The 27,514-nt window shown below is 39.8% G+C and overlaps 1 protein-coding gene across 1 annotated transcript in view; it reads right to left on the bottom strand.

Moving 5' to 3' along the window:
- The window catches only part of ephb2a (eph receptor B2a), a 45,882-nt gene that overhangs the window by 5,134 nt on the left and 13,234 nt on the right, over nucleotides 1-27,514 (bottom strand). Inside the window, exons 2-11 of the mRNA XM_044352945.1 lie at nucleotides 19,844-19,908; nucleotides 16,576-17,260; nucleotides 7,834-7,989; nucleotides 5,533-5,868; nucleotides 5,319-5,443; nucleotides 5,045-5,207; nucleotides 4,053-4,161; nucleotides 2,273-2,340; nucleotides 1,991-2,113; nucleotides 890-1,137 (exon numbers count right to left, since the gene is read on the bottom strand). Of these exons, the coding sequence (XP_044208880.1) occupies nucleotides 890-1,137; nucleotides 1,991-2,113; nucleotides 2,273-2,340; nucleotides 4,053-4,161; nucleotides 5,045-5,207; nucleotides 5,319-5,443; nucleotides 5,533-5,868; nucleotides 7,834-7,989; nucleotides 16,576-17,260; nucleotides 19,844-19,908 (2,078 nt within the window). The remainder of the gene's footprint in view (nucleotides 1-889; nucleotides 1,138-1,990; nucleotides 2,114-2,272; nucleotides 2,341-4,052; nucleotides 4,162-5,044; nucleotides 5,208-5,318; nucleotides 5,444-5,532; nucleotides 5,869-7,833; nucleotides 7,990-16,575; nucleotides 17,261-19,843; nucleotides 19,909-27,514) is intronic.

The following is a 27,514-nucleotide window of genomic DNA, read 5'->3' as shown; positions in this document are numbered from 1 at the left end:
AAAATACCACAAATATAAAAAATATAGAATAAATCATCTGTTTTACATGGAAAATATTGATCTGAAAACTAGTAACTAGTAACTAAAGCTTGAAACAAATGTGGTGGAGTAGAAAGTACAATATTTTGATTTTGAAATGTAGTGGAAATGGAGTTTTTATATTGTAGAATGAACTTCCATGCTCAAATGATGTAATAGGTATCATATAAATAAATAAAACACAACTTTTATCAGTATGCATTTACATCTTGGGTGAAGAGGTCAAAGGAATGACTCTGACGAAGGCCACAAGCCAAAACAATTTGGTCTCATAATAAAGTTGGAGTTTTGACCTCTTCAGAGTATTTCCCTTCTCCATGTACCTCGGAAGTTGTGCCAGAAATTCCTTCTTATCTTGAGATGTTTAAAATAGCACTAACAGACTTGTGGGACTGCAGTCACCATCTACTCTCAGTTTGGACAGATACATTATTCTGGGCTATCATGGGATTCACTTGTGGAACTGGCTCTTTAACTGTCATTAGTCCAAATCCCCCTAGTGCAACACCAATACTTGAGAAATGTTTGACTAGCCACCAAATATTTATGCATGAATTAATTTAACTGTTCAGATTTAAGGCTCATTTTCATCTAGTTATCAGTTTGTTTTTGTTCTGGAGATGTCAGTGAGTAGTTCATGAAACTATCAGAGATTCATGGCCAAAAGGATGATGCTTAATATTTATGGTGACCTGAGGTGCCACCATCAACATCTGAAAATTTACACATGAAATACCTAAATCTAACCCAGGAAGAACAAAATCCATAACGTGTTGTGTATGGAGCGCTGTACTGGCAGTCAGGGCAAGTGCAACGGAGGCAACTTTGTCATCAGTCAGTGTTTCTTTACCCTGAGGAAGGAGTCGAGGGATCCATTCTCCATGAACTCGGTGATGATCATCACGGGGCTGCTCTTGGTCACCACTCCTTCCAGATGGATGATGTTGGGGTGATCAAACTGGCCCATGATGGATGCCTCGCTCAGGAAGTCCCTCCTCTGGCGTTCAGTGTAGCCCGTCTTCAGTGTCTTAATAGCCACCAGGATCTCTCTCTTCCCAGGCTGCCGGAGGTTTCCACTGCACACCTCCCCAAACTCACCTGACAGGAAGATGGAAGCAGACGATGGAGGGTGAATGACATTAAAGTAAGAACGCTCCAGCTTTTAGCCGAAAACATTTATTATATTTCACCCCCAGCTACTGTATTAGTAGCACATTGTATTGTATCTTTTTGTACAAAATGCTATGCAAACATTAAGTTATTACTCATTTATGGGGGTTCTGGGCATTACTAATATCTCTATGTGTGCATTAGTGCAAAATGGTGTTAGTAGATATTTTCTGGGTGTGCGCCATAGTTGGCTATAAATGGGGACATGAGATGTTATAGAATCGGTTACTTGATATGTGCACATTGTTCTACAACTCTGGGTCTGGTGAGACTTTTTTTTAATGAAAAACTCAACATTTGTTTGTTTACAGGGAAGTGGGCAGATGAAATATGGCCTAAACTACAACTGTGTATGTTTGGGATGATGAAAATGAATGAATATGGTGCTGAATTATGTTGTATATAATTTGTGTAAAATGTGCCCAACTGAGATCTGGTATTTTACTACTTACTGTTGAAACTGGACAGTATGTTTGGGGGCCAGATGTTTGTCATGACACAGAAATAAAAATAGAAACCAAAAAACTAAACTAAAACTTAATCTAAAGATTGTAGTTGTAAAAAGTAACTAAACTAGTCTCACTATCAGAGTTTTCTATGACATCATCTTGACAGGAATGATACATAAACTGTGTTCTTATCTTGCTAGACAGTGATATGACACATGGTATGGATATGACCTGATGTACTGAGACTTCCAGTAAGTCACCTTGTGAGAACCTCCCCCACATGTCTCTGACACCTGCCATCATTATCATTTTCATACACTGTCGTACTTCACCTGCACCGATCACTTGTTCAATCTTGACACAGGAAATGTCGATCTCCTTGGCAAACTCTCTCACTGCCTCATTAGGGTCTTCATATGTGAAGGGGTCGATGTAGATCTTCATCCCTGGTGACACTTCAACAGAGAGATTAAAAGGACAGCGACAGATATTCACACACAGAGCAGAAAAATAAAAACAGAGCTAAAAGATCCTGCAATGTTCATGTACTCTCCCCAGCTGTCAGTCTGATCACTGATAACAACATACTGTGTACTATAAAAAGTGTTACTTACTGTGACCACTGGTGTAATGTTGGAGTTTGTCTGTGTAGTCTGACTCTGGTCTGTCTCCTGAATTCCTCCTGCTGGGCACAAACACACAGAGAACCTTGCATGACAGCAGATCTCCCTGAAGTGTCTCCTCTTAGTTGGTTTTGTTTTGTCAAAACACAGAGCTTTATTTTGAAGTGTACCGTGAGGTTGGATATCAGTGAAGAAGTTTTCTTTCTTGTCTTGCTTGGTAACTTGGTTGTGCACTGTTGAGAACACACACCTACTGTACCTCACAACACTGTCACTGTACTCCGTTGATTTAGAGTCTGATTCACAATGGACAGTTTAAAAAAAGGATCAAAATTGATGCAACCAAACCACTCCATCCGATGTGTGTGAGGTGCGAGGGCTTGTTAATTATTATTATTCTAGTATGCCATTCATTTTTGAAGGGCTTGAGATGCTCGAAAACTCATGAAAATTAGTGCACACATCAGGTGAAAATTGCAAAGTTCTGTAGTGATTGGGCTGGGGTGTGGTCAGTGGGCTCCACAGTGCCCCTAAAAGCAAATTCATGTTGGGATAAAATTGCTTTGATGTGAACCAAAATATCTTTGCAAAGGGTGGGGCTTAAAGAATATTGGTCATTAATCATCTGTCCAATCATCATAAATCTTGGTACATTACTTCAATTCGTGTTTTGAGCCTGACCCAAAGCGGGCACCACATGTTTATCGAAAACGTGGTGGACAGAATTTGACCAAAATTGATTTGGGGTTGTGTGTGGCTGTGATTGTCTGGTTTGGGTTTGATGGGTTCTGGTCAGGCTCTTTTGCAGGACTTTTTGTTGTTGAAGGAGGATTAATTGAAGAGTGTTTTTGTCAAACTGCTTAGAATAGCCATGGTGTGGTTGTAGAGTTGTGGTACAGCTGTCCATCTGCGAGAGAATATGATGTTGTCACGCATACTCCTGTATGAGTCTGAATGTCCAGCATGTTTTCTTTAATGTGCTTATTTTCATTTGGCACGATGTCCATTTGTTTAGTGAGGTTTTCTACGTTGGTTTGGAGGGAGCTGTTTTCTCTTTGGATGTGCTCGAGCTGGTTGTGGGTAAACTCTACGGTAGATTGCATGTTTTTTTATTTCAGAGTGACGTGTAACGAGCAGGTCAAGTTTTCGGTTGATAGATTATAAAACATTGATCTCAAATTCAGTTGTGAGCAGATTGTCTGTGTCTGCAGCAGAGTTGGGTTTGTTTTGTTGTTTAAAGGGTTTGCTGGAGTGGCTGTGGAGGTATCTGGCATGTTGCACTGTAGATCTTGATAAAAAGTTTTCCAGGTCCGTTATGTGATCCACTTTCTCAATGAACAGGTCCAGGTGTGTGACAAAAACAGTTTGTGTGATTTTGGTTAATGTACGTCTGTGATTTTGGTCTTTGAAATGCTGTCTGTTGTATTGATGCAGCAGGTAGTAGTAGGTCACCATGATGAATCTCACTAGTGTAGTCATTGATCACTGACTCAATGACTACATATAATGTGACAGAGGTCGCTTGCAGTGTTGAACCAACAGAGAATTGTCAGCAAATCTCTATAGAGCTTGTTAGGCTCTTTTAGCTCGTTCGGTTTTATGGCAGTTATTGTATGTAACTCTGATTCAACACTTAGCAATTAAAATATATAATAAATTATCAACAAATAATCATTAAATGACTTTCTTTTAACAGTACTTGGTGTTTGGTACATTCAAGAAAGCTTATGCTATTATTGTCATGTCATGGCCTGTAACATAACCAACTGACCTGCAGCAGACAATGATGAAGACAGTGATGGCGATGATGAAGACGACCCCTGCAGCAGCTGAACCAATGATGAGGGGGAGCTTCTCCTGGATACTGGAGTTATATTCCTCTGCAAGGCAAAAGACAGACAAAGAAGATGAAGATGAAGACTGAACACTATTCTCACACAAGCCTCTGTTTTACACAGGTGTCAAGAGGAAGAATATCTAGTGAAAAAGGACCTAACACAGAGGTAACCAAGACAAGATAGTCACTGTTCTGTATTTTGAATCAGCGGCAGATGGCTATACATCACAGGCTGCAGCTTTCTATAATCTCATCATGCAGCTAAATAGAGCAGGTTGTTGCTTAAAATAGAGTAAAGGGTTAAAAAACTGATTAATATAGTTATTTAGTTCATACGTTTGCTAGCTAATAATAATCAGAATGTGCTTATGTTGCTCCAAGTCAGTTTTTCTGTCTGTGAAATGCACAGATGCTGATATAGTTTTTAAGGTAATTCAATACTATGTCATTGTCAGTAGTGTCAAAGTCTGATGAAGCAGAATATGGATTGATGGTGAACGACAATCAGCAGCTATTTCTGCAGCTTTGTTCTAAGTGTTTTGTGCTTATGATACTTTATATTTTGTGCTGTGTTATATTTGATGCATGTATGTACTTTACACAATGTACACTCACCGGTCACTTTATTAGGAACATCTAATGCAATCCAAAACAACAGCTCTGCCATAACTTCTACTTTTATGAAGCTCATACATTTTGCCCCTCTCATCTACATTAATGGAGTGGACAAAATATTAGGAACACTTATCAATACAATGCACTCCAGTTCACCACCACCCACGACAACCCCAATAATAAAATAAAGTAGAATTATCACCTTTCTGACAATGTCAACAAAAACTGAAAATGTATAAGCTTTGTAAATGTAGAATTTATGGCAGAGCTGAGTGAGTGTTTGGGCCAGTAAAACTGGTTGGCACTCCTACCTTCAGTCATGGTTTGGAAGTACATTTTGCCACTGAAGCGGCCAAATCCAGCGACAGTCCGAGCCCGAACCTGGAAGACGTAGATAGTTCCAGGCTTCAGGCCTCGTATGACTGCAGTGTTGGTCTGACTCCTTGTTAGAGATGAGTTCCACTCTGCCTGGTTCTAAAAAATACACATCACAAAATGATACATTAGAAAATGATGATAACTGAGAGACTGGTAATGAGTCACTACAGCAGTAAGAGTCTCAGGAGGTTTGTGACACTGCTGTACCTTCTCATAGTACTGCAGTTCATAGTCCAGGATAACTCCATTGGGCTGATCAGGCTGGGACCAGGACAGAGTGATGCTGCTGGGGGTTCTGCTGACCTGGTGGATGATGGACACTGCTGACGGAGCTGTAAACCACACAAGGGGAAGCAAAGTTAAAAGCTGTTGAGAAAAAGGCAAAATGTATCTGCCAGGTGAATTGTTGTGATGGACTCACCAGCCTGGTTGGTGGTGATGTTAACGGATGTGTAATGTGGTGAATGAGGACTCTGCTCAGACACTCCGTTGACAGCTTGTATTTCAAAGGTGTACTGGGTGTGAGCCAGGAGGTCACTGATGTGGACGCGGGTGTCAGTCAATCCCAGCTGACGAGGCACAAACTGCACATTGTCTCCACAGCGAGTGCAGCCACCACGCCCGCTGCCACAGCTCTTACAAATGATGTTGTAGACAACATCTTCCCGGCCGCCACCCTCCTGCGGGGGGCTCCACTCCAGCCTCAGAGAAGTCTCATTCACTATGGAGATGACGTTTTGTGGAGCTGATGGAACAGCTGGAAGAGGGAGAGAGAGAGAGAGAATACTGGTACTGTACTTAAGAAATCATATGTGTAATAGTACTGAAGGTTTGCAAAATGTATTCTTCATTATTCTCTACTTTCCCCCTCTAGAGCTGCCTGTCTTGTCTGGGTTTGTAACGTGATACATAGATGACCAATGTAAGGTAACGTTACTCTACATCTTGTTGCCGTGGTGTTCTGAAACTAAAGTATTTTTCCCTTCCAATTTTCTTTTGATGTTGAAGTTTAAAGATCCCCTCCAGACATGTTTTAAGATGTATATAAAATAATAATACTAATAATTTATCTTGTTAAAATGAATGAATGTAGGGGGACTTAATGATTTTGCAGGTGATGGTCTAACAGTGTTTGTCTGTTCAGTACAGAAGGCCAGAGAGGTCCAGATCCATGTTAACATTTCTCATATTTTGTATTCTTGTTAAATCCAGATAAGGGAATAATGATTTCTTATTGTGAGACCAGAGAAACAAATGTGTTATCTTTAGATCACAAAGAATTTGTCAAGATTATCTTTTTCATATTCTATATTTTCTTTGTATTTTGCCAGATCATGTTCTATTTTTTCTTAAGTTCTTATTGTATCAGCCTGTGGTTTCTTGACCTCTCCTGTCCGTGTTTTATTTCTCTCTTCACTTTTGAACTTTACCATTACAAGGATACTGCAGATGTCATGGAGTTGACCATCCAGTCTACAAGTGCTTTGTAGATTTGGGGGCATATGACCGTGTCCCTCAGGGTGACTAGTGGGTTGGTGCTTTGGGAGTATATTACTAGAGTTGCTACCATGAGCTGCGTGCACATTCTCAAGCATGTTCTCAGTTTGTGTTGGGCTCCGTCTGGCTTGTGTTTGGTCACATATTCTATTTGTGATTTTCATGGTGTGACGAGAGGCTGTGTGGAATATCAAAGACATTCCTGCACAGACCATCAGTATCCTGATAATGTTAGAATCATACAGGGATATGAATAAAAAGGTGATGTTTTATATCTACCCTGAACATGATTAAAACCAGAATAAGACATAACAGGGACTAGTGTGCATGAAAAGGTACTATTTGACAGATTATGTTGATGATATGACACAGAACTGATTTTGAGTGACGTTGAATAAAGTTACATTTAAAATAATAAAAGCATTACAAAATTATTAAGATTGTCATAAAATATTCTAATGAAAAGATCAGTCCACTCAGGGGAGCCAGTGGACGTCTGGTGATGACACCAAAGTGACCAGAAACGGCCCTGTACCAGCTTGCTGAGGTGAAGAAGGAGCTGAGTCTGGAAGTGAAGTTCTCCATTTGCCAGTCAATCTACATTCCAACCCTCAACTATGGTCATGAGCTTTGGGTAATGACCGAAAGACTCCTGGTCCAAACTGGACTCCTCACTCTGTCTCTAAGGGTGATCCCATCTAGAATGAGCTCAGCACAGAACCGCTGCTCCTTGACAGTAGTCACTTATGGTGGTTTGGGTATCTGATTAGCATGCCTCTCTCTGGAAGATTTCTGGGCAGTTCAACTAGGTGGAGACCATAGGGCAGACCCAGAACACAGACTGAGAGACTGGGTTGGGAACACCTCAAGATTAACCAGGAAGAGCAGGAGGATATTGCTAGGGAGAAATATGTGTGAGATACCTCGCTATACCTGCTGTCACAGTGCAACTTAAAGACAGATTTTTACATAAGGCCTGTTTGGCCTTCCTAGTTCAGTCTCAGTCACAACAAAAACATAAATTACCTCAATATTCATGAGTTACAAAGGATTTATCATGGAAATTATCTGCATGACATCATGCTTAGAACAACAACATAAAACTCTACTGCTTGCTGTAAGAGTAAGCTAGCTACGTTGACATAAATTCAAACAGCCTGATGCTTTGTAATGTTTGTGCACTGCAGAGATGGATAAGTGTTTTTATCTGCTGGCGTATACATACTAGTACAGGGCATCTGTGGAGGGTCGGAGTCAGAGCGGTAGTAGCTGTTGCGGCAAACACAGTTAGTAGCTCCCTCACTGGTAGTTCTGCTGTTGATGGGGCACTGCAGACATCTGTGGTCTCCCTGTGCAGCCTTGAAGAAGCCTGATACACAAGCTGGACAGACAGCAGAGGAGAAGATACAAGGTGCACAGAGAAGAAGAAGAGAAGAAGGAGGACAGACAGACAAAAGAAAGAAGATATGAGAACAATAAGCTTAGCGAGGAAATGCATGATATACAGAAAAAAGAAACAAAGGATCTGATGAAATCAATCAGTAGTGTCAACTTGATATCATATTGGCTGCTGGCAGATTCAGCATCAGGAACATCAGTATTGGTCAGATTCTAAAATACTGTGTCTGAGCTCTACTAGTACATCTCTACATTTCCCCCCACAGAGCATATGTTTAGTCATAATAGCACTGACATGTGCATCTCATAAAGGTCAGCTGATTGAAGTGACATGTACTGGGCCTCCTTCAGATGCTGTCAGTTCTGCTGTCCACAGGGACAAAAAACATGTTATGCATGTGGAGCAGAGGAGACTCTCTGTACTCTTTACATAAGATGAGAAAGAAAGAAATCTGTACTATCAATGTTTTGTTTTCCATCATTTTTTGTTCCTTTGTAAATGTATAATGGCAGATGCCACCTGTACTACGGTGACTTTATATACAATATACATATACAGACATGGCTGAAATTATGGATACCCCTGCATTTTATTAAAATAATGCACCATTTGCCCTGAACAGTGCTGAAATGAGAGGATATTTTATTATTAATGCATGTCTATGTTTGGTTTGCGGTGGAATAAAACAAAAAAGTTGTGAAAATAACTGAATTCATGCTTAATTCTGACAAATCTGAGCTTCTCATTTTTGGCCCTGAAAATACTGCTAAAGGCATCATTCAGCATATTGGCCCACTTGCCCCCTATGTTAAAACTAATGCCAGGAATCTTGGTGTTATATTTGACCCTAAATTGAAATTTCACACCATGTCAATAAATTTTTTTCAATCCTGCTTTTTTCAACTTAGGAACATTGCAAAAATCAGACCATTATTGTCGGCCTTTGACTTAGAACATATCATTCATACCTACATTTTTTCCCGCCTCGATTACTGCAATTCCCTTTTCACTTGCCTTAGCCAAGCTGCCCTGTCATGTCTTCAGCTCATACAAAATGCAGCAGCTAGACTATTAACTAGGACGGGCCGTAGATCTCACATCACTCTTGTTTTAGCCTCACTGCATTCGCTGCCAGTGAAGCTCAGGATTGACTTGAGATTCTTTTAATCACTTATTAGGCCCTACACGGTTTAGCTCCTGCCTACATTTCCGAGCTACTAAGCCTTTACACTACCGAGCAGTCATTTAGGTCTTCCAACCAAAACCTGTTGGCCATACCACGTGCCAAACTAAAAACCAAAGGCAACTATGCTTTTGCTGGCACCCAGACTTTGGAGCAATCTCCCCACTTCCATCAGATCAGCTGAGTAATAGCCAAGCATGGTCAACGTAAAGGTTACAAGACCATCTCCAAAGAGCTTGATGTTCCTGTGACCACTGTTGCCAATATTATTAAGAGGTTTGAGGCCCATGGAGCTGTAGCCAACATCTCTGGACGTGGTTGCAAGAGGAAAATTGGCCCGAGATTGCACACAAGGATTGCTCAAATGGTCGAGAAAGAACCAAAGAAAACTTCAAACAGATCCAAGCCGATCTTCAAGTTCAAGGTACAATAGTTTCAAGTCGCAACATCCGTCGCTGTCTGAATGAAAATGGGCTCCATGGTAGAAGACCCAAGAAGACCCCACTTCTGAGAGGGAGACACAAAAAAGCCAGACTGGACTTTGCCAACATGCATGTTGGCAAGCCACAGTCCCTCTGGGAGAATGTGCTTTGGACAGATGAAACAAAATTATAGCTTTTTGGTAAATCACACCAACCCTATGTTTACAGAAGAAAAAATGAAGCCTTCAAAGAAAAGAACACTATGCCTACCATGAAATATGGAGGAGGCTCAGTAATGTTTTGGGGTTGCTTTGCTGCCTCAGGCACTGGGTGCCTTGAATCTGTGCAGCACAATGAAATCAGAAGACTATCAAGGCATATTGTAGCACAACATACAGCCCAGTGTCAGAAAGCTGTGTCTTAGTCACAGGTCATGAGTCTTCCAGCAGGATAATGACCCCCCCAAACTACCAGTGGAGAAGTGTAGAAACCATGGTTACGTTACGTTATCAACATTGTCACCATGGTAGCGACTTGTCAATTGCGAGGGAGCCACGCCCTAAAGCATACCCTGCTTTATTGTCTATTTTACTCTAAATGGGACCATAATTTACAAAATGAACATCATGATGCATTAAAGAAGACTTGATACTAGCAATCGAAATCATAAACTCATTAGTAAACTGTTTACTGAGGTAATAAATCAAGTGGATCATTTTCTCATAGACTTCAATACAATCAAACTTCTTTTTGCAGCCAGTGGAGTCGCCCCCTGCTGGCCATTAGAAAGAATGCAGGTACTTAAGGTACTTCTACATTGGCTTCATTTTTCAGACCTGGAGCTACCCGCTTGGGAGGGACAGTGAGGTGTTAGACCTCATAAGTATTTAGGGCGACGCTTCTGTACAAGCAAAACTGGACAGAACCCTTTGATGAGCATATGTGGTCGAACATTGCATGTATTTTTTCCCATGGCTGTTCAGTCTTGTGAATCATTTATTATCCCCATTACTGTATGCGCGTTTTCCTCTATCTTCTATGCAAGCAGCAGGCCGTGGGTTGAAACCCCCGCTGCTAAGCAAAGCAAAACTTTGCAGTACCTGATCTCAGTTTTCATTCTAAGCATATGGTGCAACTGATCAAACACATTTATAATGGGAAAATTATAGAATCAATGTTTTCCTGCTATGTTATTTTTAATAGAAATACTAACTACTGATTAATTATTAGCTACTGTATGTGCATGCCAGCAGTTAGGTGGCTATCAGCTGTAGTTTTCTGTTTGGTCTGTTTGCCGGAAGACTGATCAATTTTCAAATAGCTGAGTTGATTTGTTTCAGTTGATTCTGACCTGACAGATATTCAATATCTACAAGCGACTGTTTGTCCACAGGAGCCACATCCTCATCGACAGTTTACGGTCAATACGATCTTTGTTTCTTTACCTACAGATTATTGAGGCCTGACTGCAATCCAGAAGTTAAGTCATGCTTCATCACTGAATAAAACTGCAAAGGTCCAAAGGAATAGTTCAACATTTTGGGAAACATATACATTAAAGAGTGAGATGAAAACATCAGTCTCATATCCTTGTGTCAACAGCTGGAGTCAGGATGTGGTTAGCCTAGATTAGCATAAACACTGGAAGCGGGGGGAAACAGCTAGCCTGGCTCTGTCCAAATTTCAAAAATACACCAGCCAACACCTCAAAAGTTCACTGATTCACATGCATCTAATTCATTTAATCTGTACACAAACAGAAAAGTAAAAATTACAGTTTGTGGTTTTAGGGCAAATTATGATGGAACCATTTCTTGAAGAACAACAGTGTATCCATCCATTTATGACTTCTATATGGTGTCTCCAGCTACAGTACCAGCTGTAGGCCTCACTGTGACAATAAGACTTCAGGAAGCTGCCCACAGTCAGAGTGCAAAGGACTGTTGTTCATCCAGAAATAGTTCTAAAATGTATCTTCCCTTAAAACCACAAAGTATTGTTTTTCCTTTTCTGTTTGTGTAAAAATTAAACACAACGTGTGTTAATCGTAGCATTATTTTTCAAAAGTGTTCAACTAATCCTTTAAGGTCTTGGTTTCCCAGGTAAGTTACAGTTGAATACACAATGAATCTTGTTGCCCAGTCATCAGTGAAACAAAGTACAGTGCATGGTACAGATAAAAAATACACAGAAAGGCATCTGATGGTTATGAAGTCACTGTTCTAACTGGGTCAGGCCACATCACAATCTAGCCCACCTTTTAAACAATGACATGCTGACAAAGTGAACCAAGTGGAAATTACGGGAAATGCTCACTACAAAGAAAAACAAAGTCAAAAATTCATAATCGTCCGCTCCACATGAGGCAGCGACTATCTTCCTATAATTAATTGGTAAAGAATGAGAGACTCTTACTTCTACAATCTAGTTGCCTCTAAGAAGCCTAAACAATCTAAACTCCACCCTAGCTACTGTTTGTGGCAGCTCTGTAGAAGACTGTGAGAAGTTCTTGAAGTGTTTTGTTGAAAAAAGCATCAATTACTCCTGCTGCTTCACATCTACCTTCCCCTGAGCCGTCTCCCACGCTGTTAGATGAGTTTGCCCCGGTAAATCACTTGGGGATTTGGTCAACGTTGTGTTCAACACCAAATTGTTCAAAGAAGTTTTGGAGACATTGCCCCTTGGCTTTTTAACAAAGTAAACAAGTCTCTCCTGTCTGACGTGGTCCCTGACTATTTTTACAAGCCTGCATCCTGCCTCTCCTTTAGAAACCTGGCCTATATCCGACAGTCTCTCATAACTACTGTCCTTTATCCACTTTGACTTTGGTTTCAAAGTCAAAGTCATTTTTTCAATCATTGAAAAAGTGGTTCCTAAGTAACTTTTAAAACTAATGGAAGGAAACGGTTATTTGATCATTTTCAATCTGGCTTTTGAAATAGCCACAGTAAGGATGCAACCGCTCAAAGTAACAAAATACATCTTGATGAAGATGAGTGTGGACTCTGGTAATCTCATTATTTTCATTTGAGTGCAGCCTTCAATACAGTTGATTATATCATTTTACTTGTAGACTTAGGGACTGGGTTGGCCTTGGTGGAACTGCTTTAAATTTGTTTTCAGCTTTGAAACAGAGTATCAAAATATCAAAGTCACTCTTGACAACTTTAGTTCTTCCCCGGCTCCCATGTCATGTGAGGTCCCACAAGACTCAATCCTTGGCCCTATTTTGTTCGGCTTGTACATACGACTCCTTGGCCATGTTATTTTGTCACTTCACAACTGTGTCCTACCTAAGACAGGGTATCAGCGGCCAATGCCTTTAAGGTATCAACCAAAATAACCCAATATCAAGTAGTATTAAAACTTCTCCAGTCAAACAATACCTGCATTCGAACCCTTTTCTTCGATTTAATGCAAACTGCGATTGGCCCACTACTGCTGCAGCTACAACGCTATATGCTTTGTAGCTGCAGCAGTCTGTGTTGATAATACTTCCTTGTACAATTTGGAAAAGTCATTTAATAAATAGTGGTGGCATCATTCACATGATGGGTATAGGATGAAGTAGAAAAAAAAGGCATAGAATGAAGTACTCTATTGGTATCATTATCACTTTAAAGGTACTTTAAAGTGATAAAACTTTGGCTAACTTCAATCAGCACATCAAGAACCTTACAAATAAGAAATAATGCCAAAGTTAAGCCAAATCTCCCAAAAAACATAGTTGAACACCATCATTACCTAGATTACGACAATTCACTATTTACTTGTCTGAATGATGCAGTAGTTGCCCATCTACAGTTGGTACAGAATGCAGCAAGACTTCTTAAAAACACTACATGTAGAGAACATATCTCTCCAGTCCTGGCTGAAGTACGCTACCTATTTGTTTCAGAATTCAATTTATGATTCTGTTGGTTACTCTCCATTCCCTATGGTCTGGCTTCACTTTACATTTCAGATCTGTTAAACCCTTTTTCTGCACCGAGAACCCTTAGATCTGACAACCAGATGTTAAAAGTCATATGTTCCAGGCTTAAGGACAAAGGGCAATCATACTTTTCCTCTTGTAACTCCAACTCTGTTGAAAAAAATGTTTCCACCTCAGTTTCAGATCATCTGAGAAAATGTTAAAACTTAATTAAGTGACATATTAACAGTGAGAATACATCATATTTTAGCCTGGTGCAATTTAATCTCTGCCATGATGCCATCGCTGCAGGTGTATTTGTGACCCATCACATTTGGTGACCTGCCCTGATATTCATCTCACTCCTCCTGCCTAAACCAACCTAACCAACACTGCAGGTCACAGAATCTAATGGGTCACCAAATACGGTGCATCACCTGCTGCGGCAAATGCATTCTGGGATACCCAGTCATGTAGGGAAAAGCCTGTGGTGAAAAACACCAGCAGTAAGTAGGTAAGTAAAATTTATTTGTGTAGCGCTTTTTGTAGACATTAGTCACAAAGTGCTTTACAAGTCATAATACATCTACAAAAAGAAAGAAATGATAGCAGATGAAGTGACCACCCAAGTCATGTGATTAAAAAATTGCAAAACTAAAAAACACACTATACAATCAAAGCAAGGTAAAGCAAGTAAGCCCCCTGAAGAGAGCCACAGTGACAGCCAAAGCCATAAATACGTGTTGGTGTCTTCCGCCCACAGCTCCCAGTCACATCCACATCATCTATCCAACACTCTGGTAAGTAAGCCAGTTTAGCTAGCACTTGATCCTAGCATCAAGTGATGATTGAGTTACTTGAACGAGTGTCATCTGAGTGCATTCTTCAATGGAAGAGACACAACTCAAGGAAATCTGACCTTTTGTACAAAGGAGTTAAGTTGGTCAATGCCACACATTTGGTTAAATTTGATTGCTGACCTAAACCTCCATCAGGGAGGCGTCTGGTCATCTGCAGCATGACAACAAACTCAAACATCCAGCCAGAGTCATAAAGAACCATCTTCAGCAACAAGAAGAACAAGGAGCCCAGCAGCAGATGGTCTCTGATCATCTGATGGAGTCAGTCTGGGATTAACATGAAGAGGCAGAAGAAGAACTGGCAACTTCTCCAAGATGCAGGAACAACCGACCCGCCGAGAACCTGAAACACTGAGAACTGCTGCTGTTTTAAAGACAAAGCTGCTCACAGTAGATATTGATTTACTTTAAGTTTCTGCTGTTTACTCAATTTTGTTTAAAGTTAGCTGATAAATACAAACTATTCATAGCATTACTTTTGAAAACATCCTTGCTTTTCTTTTAGTGATTTTAGTATGTATACACGATAAACAGATACCATATACAATAGTTAAAGACACCATATGTTAAGAAACTGAAGAAAAAGAAGAAAGAAGAACAACACCAATATGTTCACCAACATCAAGCAGATGGAAGAAACCATGAAAGATGTGCAGGCCAGCACCTCAACATTTATAAAAAGGTAAACTAACATGTAACATTAACAATAAACCCAGACAGTGAACAGGATTCTAGTGATCCATCTTCTGAATGATCAGCTGCTCTGCAGTAAAGAACACAGTTTTGGCCATAAAATGCAAAGTGAGCGACAGCAAAGTGAGCGACAGCAAAGTGAGCGACAGTAACAAGCGCTGTTTCCAAAACAGAGTTTCAGAAAAACAACTGGATGGCTCCAAAATTTTATGTTTCGTAACATGTGAATTTTTACACAATGTTTGTAACTTTTCCACTAAACTCATAGACATGAACTACATTTGTTACCACGGCAACTGTACACATCAAACACAGCAACAGCTTTAGCCTCATAATGCTTTAAAGACATTAAATTAAATATACACCATGCAAATGAGACTAACTAGTAGACATGATGCTTACACAATACAGAAAGAAACACACACTTCTTAAAGAGAGGGTGCTATCACATCCTGGACCACATGTGTCATTGAACTTTACATTCCTACATCAGCAGCAGTTCTTCATTCAGCCACAAAGCTTAATCCCACAAAGTATTGCAGGGATAAATGAGCCCTGGCTGAAGAGTTTTTGACCCTCTAATGAAGTATTGTTCTCTGCTGTGTGTCAAAGAGGTTTCTCTGTACAAAAAAGATCTTGTCACATGTGAAGTCGTCACTCAGCCAAGACACAGTGAAGAACCTGATCAGGATTAATGATACGAATCAGATAGAGGACTTTAATACCAGGGAAATGTGCCCAGCTGGCAGACACAGGACAAGGTCTGGAAGGCCCGAATACAAGTGAATCAGAATCATTGCACATCTCAGAAAATACCCGTCCAGCTCACAGCCTGAAACATCAAATCCAGACTGCATTTTAATATAATACTGTTTACATGTCTACATTTGTTAGTTTTTTTAAGATGCCATAATTCAATCAACACTACTTATTTCATAAAATTAAGCACACAGTTTACACTTGAGTTTCTTCCCTTTAGCTACTGCAGCTAGAGGACAGCAGTGTCCTTTGTTGTAAGGTCAAACAAATTTCCACTTATAATCTGCATAATCAAATGAAGCAGCGGCCACCTGAAGATGAGCAGTTTAGGACCTCGGGGTGAAACTCTAGGCTGGGGAAGTCAATAACTTTTGACAATACTTGAAAAACAAATCAAACATCTTGACGCCTGAAGCAATGGACTTTGCTTGTTCTGGACAATCTGTGATTGAACAAAATGGGGCCAAAAAACACATTCATGCTTAGTAAAATTATGTTGCTGACAGGTCACCAAAATGGTGGGTGGACCAAACTGCCAACATTATCATCCCTGGAGCCATGATGCTAGTGTGGCTAAAACTGCACGATAATGGTTATTACAACCTTTCAGCTGACTAAATACAATGTTCTGCTTCTGAGACAAGAAGGTAAGCAGCACCTCTAAGACGACACATAACTGCTGTGACAAAAAAAACAACAAAAACTAAGAACAAGTGTCTTAAAGTCGTAGCTTCTTACCTCTGCAGACTGTACCGTTCTCCACCGCCTCGTACCCCCCTTTGCACATGCAGCGCCCGATGGGTACCATCCACTCCCCATCACCGTTACAATACAGCTTGATGGGTACATCGACCTCCTCCCCGTTGGGAACACATACCCCTCTGGCTGCCACCAGGGAGGTGCTCTCTGCTCCGGACAGAGTCTCAGGAAAAATGGCACCATTCTGGATCACACTGGGACATTTCCTGTAGAAGACGCGAACAGCGATGAGTGACATACAGGCGCCATAATCCTGGAAAGCGAGGTAGAAGCCATTGCGTGAAACAGGTCCAAAACTCCGGACTTCACTGTTGATCTTCATGATGCGGCCCCCGAGGTCAACCTGAGAGAAGCTCTCATCAGCCGCTATAGTGTCCACTTTCACCCAGGGGTTCTCCATCCAAGGTGGGGACGTTTTAGTGGCTGTGTCTGAGTCAGACTCATAGTAGTACAGGTTGAAGGTCTCTTTGCAGGAGCCGGGGACATTGGGGATGGAACTGCAGTCACGTACTGAGAACTTCATCTGGACGTGGATGCGCTGAGCACCACGCCGACGGATGTATTTGGTGCGTACCCAGTTGTTCTGGCTGCTATCGAAGACATTACACACCTGATATGTTCGGATGGTGTTCATGTTTTCATTATAGCCGCTAACTTCTTCCCACTAAAAGACAGACGAAGAAAACAAAAACAACAACAAAAAATTGATCCAGTGACACACAAAACATGTACAAAAACTACAGTAGCAGTTCTTCTTAAAAGTAACAAGTCCTCCATTTTAAACAACTACCAAATGGTGCAAATGTAAAACTACCCTGATTGTAAAACAACCCTCTTCCCTTTTTCCAACAGCTGTTTTTGAAGATACAACAGACTTTCACACTTGTCCTATTGGGAATTATTAATCCAAGGAGAAAAGAGTCATCATCCTTAAAGCTTTTGTCTCATAAAAGTGAAATAAAACCATTAAAGCAGAACATAAATTCCACATTAATGTAGCTTGTCTATCAGTCACACACTCATGAATGTCAGGCTCTGTGGTCAACATGACTTTATGATCAAGGGTTGATGTCGAATAACGTTAAAATTAGAAGAAGTTAAATTATCTTCCCCTCAGCATTCTGTTAGCCTCAGTCACACAAATGTCACACAAAATAAATCATTTTCTTTATTAATTTCTTTTATTAGCATTTAAAGGCCTTATTATTCTTTCCTCTTTATTGTCTTATGTTGATATTAATAATTGTCTTCATCTATCCTGAGAAGGTGATGTGGTTTCTTTGAGCTCAGTAAACAGTAAACTGAGCTCAGACTGAGACTGATTCACTGATCACATTCAGAATTAAATTCAGGGTTTAATGTTTCCTCCAGACATTAAAGATTACCCTTATTAATAAAGTATTAATATTCCTACATGACTCACATGAACATCATACAATAAGGATGCACAGGTTCCTCAGTACACACACACACACACACACACACACACACACACACACACACACACACACACACACACACACACACACACACACACACACACACACACACGTGTTTGCACGTCAAATTTCTGTTTCTTTAAACAAATAAAGACATAAAAACTGTCCAAACATGCATTAAGAAAACAAAAAGTATAATTAAGTCACTAAAACAGATAACAGAGTGAGAAAATATGCTTATTGATAAGAAAATGATTTTACAATAGTAATGAAGGATGTTGTCTCTGCTGTGTGCTGGTTGGTTTTTTGTGAGTCTGAGGATCCTCTATCACACCTGGAGCACAAGACAGAGTATCCGCCTGATTTCACAACCTTATAGTTCTTGTGGAACAGATGAGTTTATGAGATTAAAGAGGACGAGCTGCTATTGTTTCATCTTTTTGTAATAAAGCTCAGTTCCTTTCCTTAAAGCCTCGTTAGCTGTGTGTCATCAGTAAAGGTTGGAAGGTGTTTGAGCTCACATGAGGTCACTTATTAACACATTAACATGAACACAGCAGCCAGTGGATATTTCAGATCTGAGTCATGAACACTCACATTAAATTACCATATATCTTATATAATAGTCATATCTTAACACTGATTATTTATGTATGTACTGCATAGATTGTCCTGTATGCAGAACATATAGATCATACACATATATTTTTAAAAAAGGTCTATTTTAGACGCAATTCATTATGTTTTATTCAAATATAGAGGAATATTTCATATGTGTGTCCCAGTTCAGTACTGTATATTAATGTTATGATTCTTGCTCTGGTTTCTGTCACAGTCCAGAGGTTGAGAACTGAGTTGATCTGTCTATATGTGTGATAGAATGATTATCTGTCCATAATTAGCTGCCTCTTGCTCCATATGAGACAAGCGAGGAAACACATTTTTGCTCAGAGAGTAGGCTGTGGTTTCATGACCAGTAAACACAGGAGGAATGGCTTGAATCTAGACTTGTAAAAACTGGAACCAGTCCTCTGATGATGATGGTGACCACTGTTGGCAGTTGATAGAGGAAATTGGTACACATCATTTTGTCGTAACAGGAAGTTGTACAAGGCAAACTTCAGGAGGCAACAACCAATTTCAAAGAGTTAATACAATTATTACTAAATTAACACAATTTACTTTGTATTGATTGTTTTCAGACTCTTTTCTTCACATCTGTAAACAGCGAGAAGATGAACCACAGCATCATTTCATAAACTGCTGTCAGCTGCAACTAAGGATCATTTTCATTAGCAGTGAATATGTTGATTACTTTCTCGATTAACTGATTGGTTGTTTGGGCTGTAAAATGTCAGAAAATGGTGAAAAATATTGATCAGTGTTTCCCAAAGTCCAAGATGACGTCATCAAATGTTCACAGATATTCAGTTTGCTGTCATAGAGACCAAAGAAACCAGAAAATATTCACATTTAAGAAGCTCGAATCAGAGAATCTGGACTTTTCTTTTTCTTTCTTCAAAAATGACTCAAAAATGATTAATTGATTATCAAAATAGTTGGCAATTAATCAACTAATCGTTGCAGCTCTAGACTGCTGATGATCCACTGACAGTAAAATGTTGATTAAATCTTTTTATTTTAAGCTAATTTGACTAAAACACATCGATGTGGAAGGTTTCCATCCATCCATCCAAAGCTGTTCATGTCTTCTGGTAAAATGACTCGTAGCTGCTGTCACTTATGTATCTGAATATTAGCTTCATGTTTTAAAACGTATTCCTCGAGTCTTGGTTTAGTCCACTCACCCCCTGTGATGGGTAGATGGTCCAGCCCAGTTCTGCCGTTGCTGTTGTTGAGTCCATTAGCACCTCTGCAGGAGACACGAATCAAAAGGTCAGAGAAAGACAAAAAATGGGGGATATATATAGATTCAATTTCCTTCTGTAAAAATCCTAAATACTAATTATAATAATTATATATAATTATAATACTAAATTTACACATTTTCTCACAGGACATTCCTTCCATATTCTTTTGTAATGTAACAACAGCAGGCTGCTCATCAAACTGTGTGTCTGCAGCTCTTCTGTGAATAAAGATTCAGAGTTTTATCTTTTATTGATTCAAGATGATAAAAGGAGAGATGAGGTTATATCACAGCCTTTCTGAAAGTCTCCACTCAAACACATCTTCACTGATACTTTTATTATATATACATTTATGTGTTTGAGTTTCACTGCGGACTCGTGTGCAGAGTTTCTCACCAAGAATCAGATTTTTAGCGTTTAGCCATGAGCGTGATTTATGACATCACAACAGATTTACAACAATTAAAAAACATGAGAAGCAATGAAACAGCAGATTGACCCACAGAGCAGACAAAGACATAAATGACTGAAGCTGTGACACAAATGCTCGTGACTCGTCCAGAATAAACAACCAGCGGACCAGACGATGAGCAGAGAGTGTGTGTGTGTGTGTGTGTGTGTGTGTGTGTGTGTGTGTGTGTGTGTGTGTAGTAGATGGTGGAGCTAAAAGAGTGACGTGGTCCTTTAATTGATGTGTCAAATAAATGGTGATTAGTGAGTAGCATCATTATAAAATCTCCTGTTGTAGCTTCTGTTATTCACATGTTACATATTTTCACTACTACACTCAGATCTCAGGACCACGTTCATCTCAGTGACTCCGTAGTGTTGATGCAGTGAGCAAACCAACGCAGATGCTTCTGAGGGGAAAAAAAACAAAAAAAACAACAACAGTCGCTTCACCAAAAAGTTGAACCATGTTCATCTTACGCCGTAACGCCACAGCGTTGGTCAACTAAACATATAAAAGGAACGACTACTGTGACCACTGTCAAACTACTGTTGAACTGAGTTGTTTCAGTTCTGCTCCTGTTCATGATCCAGATCAGAGTGTTTATGATTTGACATGAGTCAAAACCTGGACCTGTTACCACAGCAACAAGTCCTTCAGCTTATTGAACCCCAAAAATGAACTCATTTGACTTACTTTCTTAGATTTATAATGAAAGAATGTTGATATTATTATGGTTTTAGATCATTATGATGATGACTTCTATAATGAAGAACGACCCTGACATGTACAAGCTAAACTATAAAAGAATAAATCCACATTTAGTTAGAGATACTCTGAGGATTCAACAGAGCCAGAAGATATTTAATGTTTAATCTGACATTTCAATGGGAAAACGTATTAAATGATTAACTCTGCACTAAAACATGTTTACATATTTAAAGCTGCTTTTAAAGATGTGTTTCATTGTCACAGCAGCATCAGTGTCAGTGTGACCACGTCGACTGGTCACATGTGACAGTGTAACGGTGATCAAAGTGTTGAAACAGTAGAAACATTGTTCAGCACGAAGGAAGACAGAAAATGAGACTTCTGTCTCTGAATCTGTTGACTTCATGATCAGCTGATCTCAGTATCTCTAACTAACACCTCAGTCCCACCTCAGTCTGCCTGGAGACATCAGCTTCATCCATCATCTCTGTGCCCCCCCCCCCCCCCCCCCCCACCACAGAGGAGGAAGCATGTCAGGTGAAACCATGATGCTTGAACTGTTTCCTACACATGTTCAATTATTCACATCTTCCTGACAGTCAACTGCTGCGGAGAGCTTCGTCCTTCAGCGGCTTTGAGGGAAGTCAGAGATGATCGCAGGCGGTTCACGTCTGAATATCACGATGGCCGCCTCCGTGTCCTTCAATGTAATTACACAACAGTAAGACTCAGTGATGACTCTTTCATTCCTGAGCTCTTATTGAAGGTCTATATGATCCACTCGTCACGCACACAACTGCACACCCTCTTACACCTCATTGAGTCTGTGCATAAAAGCAGCTATTAGCCTGCAAACAGAGCAGAAGGAAATCACTGAATGCTTAAACATGCTGCTTCCACTTTCAGCTTTCTTTAGCTAACAAAGCTCAGGAACCATAACTAGCATTCAGTACTAGTCAGTACGGAGGATTACTGCTGGTGCTATGACGTTGACACAAAAACACAAAAAAGCAGATTTCATTATTCTAATAGTTCCCATCAACAATTTAAACCTGATTTAGACCTGCACATCAATCATTGGTTGTTGGTTGTAAAAAAAAAAACGAGACATATGAAGATAAGATATGAAGCACATTGGATTCTGGGAAATTTTAACCATGTTCTGATATTTTAAACATAATCTGCTAAATACACTCGATCCTACATTTCCCATAATGCAACTCCATCACATCTGTTTCTAGATTCCCTCTTAAGTGGTTTTTCCTTTAACCCTTATTTTAATTTCTTATTGTTTTTACAGACTCGCAGCTTGTTTCTAAGAAGAAATCCAGAGAGTTCATCGTTCACTGTTGCTTAGAATTTATTACAAAATAAACATATGATGAAAATAAGACGCAGGTGCTGCAGTGTCTTTAACCTTTAACTGTAGACGTGTTCAGAGGGCCGAGGCTGTAACCTGCTTTCTCCTCCACCATGTGCCACGTCCAACAACTTACTTACAAACACATAAATAGAAATACTCTTAAAAACCCTCTACCTGGTAAATGCCTCAACATACTTCAAACAAAGTGAAAACAAAACCACTACAGCTGTCGGTCTTCATACATCTTCTCTTGTCACTTTACACATGAACAACGCAGAGCAACACCACGACTGTGTAAACGTGTCCTAACGTTGTCTCATGTGTTCGACGTGTAGAAAGGACAAAGACACAGAGCTGTTGGACAGAGATGAGGGAGGATGTGACTGCAGCCTTTTCACCTTCACAACAGCTCCCATCACGTCTGTCACCCCCACTGGGAGGAGAGAAAAGACCAGTCTGAGAGTCTGGAGAAACACTCGCCTACTTCTGAGGAAATAAAGAAAGCAAACAGTCTTCCTTCATTAACATGAAATTCATCAGCAAGTGCTTAAAATGTTTGTATTGACTAAAGTGAGTGAAAGCAGTGAACACGGCGACCGAGCCTGCACCTCTGATGATTGTGTAAAGTCGGCCAGCACGTTGGAGACTCTCGGCTGGACTGCTCACATAAGAGGTCGGCAGGCAGTTATGAAACAGCTACGTGTTTTAAATAACCTGCTTTTAAGAGGAACTCCAGCGATTCTGCACACAAGCACGTTTCCAGGAGCTCTGTGGATAAAAAGTAGTTTAAAGCTCCAGAAGAATCTAATAAATTGCCTCAAGTGATGTCACTCGAGTCAGCCTGGGGACTATAAGTTTGTAAATGAAAACAATCTGACAAAATAAGATGATGTCTTTGGCTCTGCTGCATTGATTCTGATCATTGAATATGAAATGTTAAATGCGTGTCGTACTCTGTTAACTTATTGGAGATTTTCTAGAGGATCATATCTGTTTATCTGAAGCAATTGTTGCATCCAGGTAATGGACGTTATAAACTGTCACAATATCAGGTTTTTGTATTATTAATGTCAGCCTTTTATCGCTTTTCAGAATAAAATGCGAGCAGCCACTGGTGTGTCCAAATGGCCCATTTTTCCGGCTGCTCGCTTCCTGTTAGTATCAGCAGCGATTAATGAGGAGCTGGGAGCGAGCGGCGAGCCAGGTGTCAGAGCCGCCGCTAAACAGGAATAAAGAGGCCATGAGCACTGACCTGCAACGAATTCCCACAGACTCAGCCAGGAAGGAAGCAGGAGGGACGGAGGAGACTCAAGATCTGAATGAGCACGTCTCTGCTACAGCAGCGATACAGCCTGTGGTGTTTTACCGTTTCATCAAGCAGATCTGAAGAACTACACACGAGTTAAAACACAAACTTGTTTATCCGGGGTTAACTTTTAGTCTCATTTTGTGAAAGTGTTTCCTGTCTGTAACTGGTTTCCAGACCTTGTGTATTAGTCCACAACGTTCCTGTAAGGCCTTTCATGATAGAATCAACACAGGATGCACATCGACCACTCAAATTTTGAGAAAATACACACGTACTAAAATCTTTTTCTAGTCTTGACTCAAACAACCTTTATTATGGTAATAATAAGTAAAAACCTGATCTAAATACTGGAGGTCCTGGACTCAGAACTGCAAATGGATGAGATTTAATTGATACTGGACATTGTGACTCCTGTTGTGATCCTCGAGAGAGAAGAAACAATCTGTGGAGCAGCGAGCACGTTAAACACCAGACAGCTTCAATTTTGACTCGTCGTTAAATTATTCACAGAATTCACAGCGTTTGTCATTTTAACCAGTGAAAGCAACAGTCAGCACTGGTTTAAAACTGCTACCTGAATGTTTTGAACACTAATTAGCTAATTAGCTAATTAGCTTTGGAGTTATGTAAACCTGTGTCTGAGTATCCAAAGAATTCTTCTCACACTCACGTTGATTTGAACTGTTTTACTGCAGGCTGGTGTGAAGCAGAGCAGTGTTGATACATCAGGTGGACAAAACAAGGCGGGAAAAGGATCCACAGTTGATCAGCTTGATTTTAGGCGACATTGATCCTTTAAAATATGTGTAGATCGGCCCTGATGCTGATTCTTAGGATCTTTTAGGATACCAAAACATAATGTGTCTCTAAATATTAGTACTCCAGCTCACAGCAGGACACTGAGACTGACTCTGTTATTAACAGATCACATTAAAAACAAAGAGGAGTGAACGACGTGATCAGATTCACTCTCTTGACTGTTACATGTGTCTTTAAATAATCAGCTGCTGATTACTGGAGAGCCAACAGGTTCATATTCCCCAAAACAAACAAAAAGTCAACAAAAATAGAAAATTCTACTGTATTAAGTTAGATATAAACATTACATTTCGTTAAGATAATGAGATATAATTAATGTCAGAATACTAAATACATGGAGCCAAATCCACAAAAGGATTGTGCAGCTTTTATGGCGGCTAAACTTGTGCAAATGGGGCAAAAACTTTGTGTGTAGTTGACAAAGTGCCTGGAAAGAGTGAAATGCATCACAAATTGTTCTGCCAAGCAAATAACGTCATGGTGTGACTGTTCAATTTGCATTTATGTAAATTAGGTAATATTCATACATTCGGTGCAAAATTGACCCCTTTCTGTGTTCTAACTCACAAAGACGCTAACAGGCACATGCAGGTAGACTTATTAGAGTCCTCAGAGAGTTTCACTTTAAATCTTACTGCTTGTGAGGCCTGAATGATACTAAATTGATATTGAATGATATCAAGGACGAAATCTAGACAGTCTAGTCAGACGTTGGAGGGGATCAACGTCTGACTTTCAGCTACTTGAAATAAAAATGTCCTGACAGCTGTGATGGAGCTCAGGATTCATCTGAACAGTTTATCACAGACAGGTCTGAATGTGTGTGTAACCTGTGTCCATGTTTAGCAGAAGACAGAACTTTAATTAATGAAGTTAAAGTTAAATGAGCACAGACTCTTATTGTTTCAGCTGCTGTGACACACAAACACAACATAATTTCTGTGAAATCCTGAACGACATCATTGTAAGATTCATTAAGACATTAATGTGACACATTTCAGACCTGCCTGAGTCACATTAGTAGCTTAATAGATTATGTAACAGATGTGAAATACTAGAGAAGTAAAAGAATCAAAATACATGAAAGTTGGTTTGTAACTGTGGAGCTCTGTGTGTGAGCACCTCTGCTAATTAAAGACACACAGTTTGAGGCTTTTGTGCTCTCTGCAGTTTCATTATGAACCAATCAGTGTGCTGAAACGTGGAGAGAAGCCTGAAACACTGGACACACTGGACACACTGGAAACAGCTTCTCTCATTCAATCAGACGTAAAATAAGGGCAAATTTCACTCATCTGCAAAACTTTATGGGCGTGTTTGCACCGTCATGTCATTCGCACAAAATCTGTTGTGATTCGGACCTTAAAACGAGGCAGATTGTGTCTAAATGCTGCACATTCACAGTGCTGAGTCTGGCTGTTCCATCTCTAACACTACAGAGGACGAGTAGATCCACAACACATTTCCATAACATAAATGAACAGTTTCCAGCAGTTTTCAGTGATAAACTCACTCAACTCTGTACTCACACAGTCAGAGACTAGCTGGTGAACATAGTGCAGCATTTAGCAGAATATTGTTCTTACATTCATCAGATGAACACAAACATGACTGCATCTTAAACCTTAAACAAATAACACGGGAGTGTAGTTTGAGGAAAATGATTCAATCCAGCCAACATGACAATCATTCAATCATTTCAGTATTTCAGTATTTCTGCTCACGATTTTGTACATATAGTCTTTGTGTTGATATGTGTGTATATTAGTAGATGATACAGTAGATGAACACGTGGTAATAATCCATTGTGTGGGTTTCTACTATATTGTGTTTGTCTACAGTAGATCAACACATAAGTACTGAAACTGCAACATCATCATCTTTTTATAAAGTTTGGATCCATATGACGAAGACTGACACTAACTATAAACACTATAAACTACAAACATGGTTCTTCTTCCATTTCCTGTCAAACTTCTACCATCAGACAGAGTTACTGAATCCAACCAGATGACTAAAGCTGTGTGTACGAACAAAGACAATGAAGCTGCTCATACACACGGTTCTGTTCTCTAAATCTCAGTCATTGTGGAAGAACAATTAACCATAAACCATTAACCATTAACCATTAACCGTTTACATATCAACATGCTGCCTTCACACCTGTCAATGAAACAAACAGCAAAGTTCACTGTGACTGACTGTGTTGCATCAATCCATCAATCATTATGCACGACTGGTTATTTATAGTCAAATATTAATACCACAATGTAATAATTACACATGAAAGTCATGCTTTTAAAAGCCTACAGAAGTATTAGCAGTTGATTAATTTAAAGCATTGAAAGTAAAAGTACTTGTTTTGCAGAAAATCAGGTTGTGACTATATTAAATACTTTTAATAAAGTCTATTATTAAAACTGATGAATGATTGTTATTATTTGATCTTCAGGACATTATAAGAGTCACCAGATAAATCTGATAGATGAATCATTTTTTGTGAATTATTGGAGTTTTACCTTTTTTTTACCAAACTAAACAATGTTTTGTTATAATTAGATCATGTGATTGATCATCACAGCTGGTTTTTATAAATATCAGTTGATGTGTGGGAGATGTCTCCTGCCGGGGTTCAGCGGGTCTGCATCATTTATACATTTGTCCTCAGGTGTTCACAACAGCAGACGTGAAATCTGTCATGATGAGAGAGATGAGAGAGAGGATTGTAAAAGACCTGAGTTAATATATTTGTTAATAATGAAGAGCAGCGCTGCAGCAGTGCATTTAACATGCAGGCGGTGCTGCTATTGGCTGGAACTGCTGATGTGAGCTGGAGCAGGGAAATGGGGACAGTGTGGGCTGGTGAGGGCGGGGGTGCATTAGTATATGTTGCCCTCCTTTCGTGACTAGACATTCGTCATGGCAGCTCCTCAGTCTCTGCAGTTTGAATGCAAC

The sequence above is a fragment of the Thunnus albacares genome, chromosome 5 (assembly GCF_914725855.1).
Source record: "Thunnus albacares chromosome 5, fThuAlb1.1, whole genome shotgun sequence".
Taxonomy (NCBI): Eukaryota; Metazoa; Chordata; class Actinopteri; order Scombriformes; family Scombridae; genus Thunnus; species Thunnus albacares.
Note: the sequence above shows the minus strand (reverse complement) of the source record. Positions and strands in the feature narration are given on the sequence as shown.